Source organism: Mastomys coucha, unplaced genomic scaffold, assembly GCF_008632895.1.
Source record: "Mastomys coucha isolate ucsf_1 unplaced genomic scaffold, UCSF_Mcou_1 pScaffold11, whole genome shotgun sequence".
NCBI classification, from domain to species: domain Eukaryota; kingdom Metazoa; phylum Chordata; class Mammalia; order Rodentia; family Muridae; genus Mastomys; species Mastomys coucha.
Genome location: NW_022196893.1, coordinates 8,765,246 through 8,770,180, shown reverse-complemented (window position 1 = coordinate 8,770,180; position 4,935 = coordinate 8,765,246). Strand labels below are relative to the sequence as shown.

The 4,935-nt window shown below is 50.8% G+C and overlaps 1 protein-coding gene across 3 annotated transcripts in view; it reads left to right on the top strand.

Annotated features, from left to right (window-relative positions):
• The first annotated feature begins 3,351 nt into the window (after positions 1–3,351).
• The window catches only part of Cacng2 (calcium voltage-gated channel auxiliary subunit gamma 2), a 125,629-nt gene continuing 124,045 nt past the window's right edge, over positions 3,352–4,935 (top strand). Inside the window, exons 1-2 of one of the 3 annotated variants that reach the window (XM_031348386.1) lie at positions 3,352–4,241; positions 4,765–4,910. In XM_031348386.1, the coding sequence (XP_031204246.1) occupies positions 4,769–4,910 (142 nt within the window). In that variant the 5' untranslated portion in view covers positions 3,352–4,241; positions 4,765–4,768. Of the gene's footprint in view, positions 4,911–4,935 lie in introns of all 3 variants that reach the window. The other 2 variants (XM_031348375.1, XM_031348368.1) reach the window with 2 other exon arrangements.

Genomic DNA, 4,935 nt, shown 5'->3' with positions numbered 1-4,935 from the left:
CTCTCTCTCTTTCTCTCTCTCTCTCTCTCTCTTTCTCTCTCTCGTGTGGGTGTGTCTGTGTGTGCGTGCGTGTGTGTGTTCACTAACTCTAGCCAGAATGGAAATCCACAGTGATCCTCCTTCCTCTGCCTCTCGAGTGCTGGGAACACAGGCTTCCCTTCACTTTTGCTGAGACCATCCTCCCATCAGTTACCTGACATTCATTCAGTAGATGCTTGAGTTTGGATTTAAAATAAAACCAAACAAAGTGGAATAAATCAATTTTGTACTTGTGAGTGACAAAAGAGTGTTCAAATCTCTCTGCTGATCCACTTACTTGACCTATGACCTTGGGATGTGACCTCTCTGGGCTCTTGCCTACCTAAAGGAAAAGTTCTTAGCACATAATTGAGGATTACTTGACCTGAGTCAGAATGAACACACCCGCACCTGGGAGCTTCTCTGTAAACTGGCTGAGGAGTAGTCTCCATGCAAAACCCTTCCCCAGAACGCTCAGAGGAGCTTGGTCGGGTTCAGCTCAGATGATGGATTAGACTCCGGGGTCTGTCACTCCCTAACTGTGAAAAATGATGCCGGATACTTGCACCTCATAGGTACCTCTATTTTCTCACCTGTAAATGGGAATAAAATGAGACCCCTTTAGAGGAGGGCTGTGGGATTCAGCATGGGTCAGCACATAATAAATGTCAACTGGTACCATAGCTATTGACGCACAACATGGGTGACCACCGCATAGGCTCGAGCCCCCAGTCCTTGATAAATGAAAAGACAAGTTTCCAGAGAGGTTAAGTAACTGTCCAAGGTCAAATGATGAGGAAATGGCAGCCTTGCACTTCAAGGCCAGGTTTGCTGTGCCCAAATCCCATGTTATTTCCAGTCCATCAAAGAGGCAGCTCAAAATAGGCCTGTGGCATTTCGGCTAATTTCCTCTAAGCCCTTCCCAAGTAACAAACTGTAGTCACACAAAGCCGCTCCCTAGACATCTATTAGCAGCCACTAAGCACAGGTGCCTGCAAATAGGGCCTGAGCAGGGCCAGCTCTCCCAGGTGGCCTTTATTGCCTGCAGAAGGACCCGGTGACATATAACTCACTTGGAAAGAGGGAGGGCTGTGAGACAGGAAGTGTCCAAAAGATGAAGACAGAGAGCATTCTGGGTGTTAAATGGGGTAAGGAATGAGAGTGAATCCCCTTGCTGTGTGCCAGGCTCCTTGCCTTCCTTCTGCCATACGAAGTCGACAAGCTGCTCAGGCATTATTTAACCAAGAGTCTGCTACAATCTAGAACATCATGACAGTGAATGAGACTCGGATCTTGCTGTCAAGGGGTTGTGAGGCAGTGAGGGGGCCATGGCACAATTAAGTGTGATCAATGTGGTGACTGAATTCATAGCAGTGTGGCAAGCAATGAAGAGCAGGGGTTAGCTGGGAAGCTCTAAAAGGAGTGGACAGATGCTTAGGGACCCATTTTCCAGACACTGAAACTGAGTCTTCAGGAAGCCAACTTGTGTAGAGTATGGCAATTGTCCAAGTCCTGGGTGAAGCTGTGTCCCGGGCCTATTCTCTCTGCAGTAGTCTCTGCTGTCTCTATGCTGGCTGTGGAAACCGCTTCCCCTCCCCCCTTTTGTTTTCTCCAGTGACAATGTGGCCAGAAGATGAATCAAAAGCTGTGCATGCTACAGCCGCTGTCAGCAGTTCCGAGGTTAGCAGAGTCTGCGGACAAACGGAGGCTTCTGAGAGTCTGGAATGGGTGGGTGCCTTTCGAGCAGAAGGTCCAGGGGTTGATGTGAAGAGGGAAGGGATGAGAAGAAGTGTTTTGCTCCCACTATGCATGGGAAGGTCAAAGGCAGCCAAGGTGACAGGCATCATTGAAGGGAAACCTCTTAGACACATATGAGACACCCAAGTGTCTCTCCCATCTGCCCTGCTCAAAAGACCTGGGTGATATCAGAAGCCTTGATACCTGCCCCTCACATCTTCCTTAAGGAAAGCAGCCCAGCAGAAACACCCATCCAAACCACTACTAAACTGCACCTGGGATGAGCAGACCATCCCCTACCTCTTCTCCACTGCCACTTTCCTCCCACAACAGGAATCCAAGGCCCAAGAATACTTTCTATGCAAGCCAGCTCCAACCTCCACTAAAATCCCTCAGCACAGATTGCAGAGCTCTGGGTCCGCTTCTCTAGATGCCAGGACCCTCTTCCAAACCAGAAAGACAGCCATCAATCCTCAGAAGGGTACTTCCAATCTGAGGAGAGAGCAGAGATTGAGAGAAAAGGAAGTTTTAGGCAGGGAAGAGAAACAGGTAGTTTCTACCTGTGACTGGGCAGTTGAAAGGAAGAAGTTGGGCTCTGGTGGTATTTGTACCCAAGAAACTATTTCTACTTCAGCCATCTTCTGCATGCACCTCTAATCTCTGCATCGCTGAGAAATTATCACACAGATTATCTCAAGGAAAAATGAGGGGTGGAAATACAAAATTATGAAATCAAACCATCTCTCTACACCCTTCAACTGACCCAATGGATTCACAGTTTTCTCTAGCCCCTCCCCCAAAGGAAAGAACATACCCTAGAGTCTCATATGGTCTCCTTTTACTTAGTCACAAAACTGATCAGAGAAAACATGTCATCCACAGCAGTGGGCATCATCTAAGTGCTTCAATTTCCAGGGTCACATTAAGGAAAAGTTGCACACAGAGTCTGGAGAGGTGACGCAGGAAACAACCCAGGCTCGCGGTTCTGCTGAGCAAGAGAGGGCTCCTGCCTTTCCCTCCTCATAGCAGAGAGGCTTAAAAAAAATCAATCTCATTTATGAATGACAAGGGAAACTTGGAAAGATCCACAACTCACCTACTTCTCCTGAAAACATTTTTATCTTTGAGATGAGTATCATGGCCCGAACCCCCGTTACCAGCCACCCTCTTCTCATCCTTTCACAAGAATAATCTTTCCAAAATGTCTACTTGTGCAAGCAAGATGTAGAATTCCACAGAAAAACTACAGAGAGTCACAGATAAAGATATACACACCCCTGTGAACCAGAAAGAAAGATCAAGAGGAAATGAGGAAGGAGATGTATCTATTCAGCCAGTAAAATAAAACAACCTCCCCTCCCCAGAAAGTGTGAAACCCGTGATTAGGGAAGGAAGAAAACAAATAGAAACTATGTTTGTAATTACCCATCCAGGTTCCCTTCCAGGAGGAGAAGCTGCTGGTTGAAGTTTTGTGGGAATCTGACTGTGATGGGAGGACTGTATTTGAAGCTCTGGGCACGTAGAGATGGGATGAGAAGGAGGCTGATCTGGAAGAAACACCAAGGGGGGAGGGAAGAGGAGAGAGAGAGAGAGAGAGAGAGAGAGAGAGAGAGAGAGAGAGAGAGATCGCCAGCTACGCCTTCCTCCCAGCTCCAGGAGGCCCTGGCCAGTGCTCATTCCGGAACTGTGGAACAAGAGTCGGGGAGGCCAGGCAGCCCTGCGCTTGGCCCTGGCCTGGCCCGTCCGCGGACGACAGAGGCCCCACTCCTGGCGGGCTACAGAGCGCAGGGAGCGCACAGAGTGGGGGAGCTGTCCAGTCCAGCACCACGGCGACGCAGTAGGTGGGCGCTTCTGCTCCGAGAGCTGTCCAGTCCAGCACCGCGGCGATGCTGTAGGTGAGAGCGCCCGGTCGCGGGGAGCTGTCCAGTTCAGCACCACGGCGATGCAGTAAGTGGAAGAGCCCTGCCGGGGTGAGCTGTCCGTTTCAGCACCACGGCGATGCTGTAGCTGGGAGCGCCTGGCCCGGGGCTGCGCGGCCGTGAGCGGGGGAGGCGGGCGGGCCTGCCTGCTGCAAGACGCCGGCTAGCGCGCCCCATCGCTCGCTCGCTCGCTGGCTTCCAAGGAGCTTTGCGGATCGGGGGAGGGAACCCCGCCTCGATTCTCCGGGAGAAACCCCCTCCCTCCCCCACTTCGCCGACACTACCCCCGCCGCCAACAACAATAACCGCGGCTGCTCGTCCTGCCGCCACCGCGCCCGCCAACCCTGCTGCCGCCACCGCCGCTGCCGCCGCCGCCGCCGCTGGGGCACAACCATGGGAGGCGAGACCCCCTCACCGGTGCAGCTGAGCTTGGGGGCTTGCAGAAGACTGGGCAGTCTCCTCTGAAACGGAGGCGCCCCGAGGACCCCCTCCCTCCCCAAGGAAGAGAACTGGCGAAGCCACGGATTTTCATGGCGCAGGCCGCAGAGCCGCGAACGAAGACCGAAGGTTGCTTCCCAGCTCTTCCAGTCTCTAACTGTCTAGGTCCGGACCATGAGAGATGGTGTTGAGAATTCGGCTGTACCCTGGCGCGCTGTGGAAGCCATCTCCAAATTAGCGATCACATATGGAAACTGGAGACCAGAATTTTAGGAAAAGAGATTAAGGCATCTCACTTGGGGGGGTGGGGGGTGTCTTTTTATTTATTTTCCCTTTTTTAAAAAAACAAAACAAAACGCTGCAACTGGAACAGTTTTTTGATCTCAAAAGGCAAGCCTCTCTTCCCGTGTGATCTTTATAATTTACACACTTTTCCGTGAGCTTTCTTATCTCCCTTTTTTTATATCTCTCCATATTCTCTATTCACACATATATCCATTATATTAGTAGTGGAATTACCAATCGCACCCTCACACACACGCTCCTGAGAACCAGAAGTCGGTTGGGTGTTTATATAATGAAGAATTATGGGGCTGTTTGATCGAGGTGTTCAAATGCTTTTAACCACCGTTGGTGCTTTCGCTGCCTTCAGCTTGATGACCATCGCTGTGGGAACCGACTATTGGCTGTACTCCAGAGGGGTTTGCAAGACCAAAAGTGTCAGTGAGAATGAAACCAGCAAAAAGAACGAGGAAGTTATGACCCATTCCGGATTATGGAGAACCTGCTGCCTCGAAGGTATTTGATTTCCTACCTCCTCCCC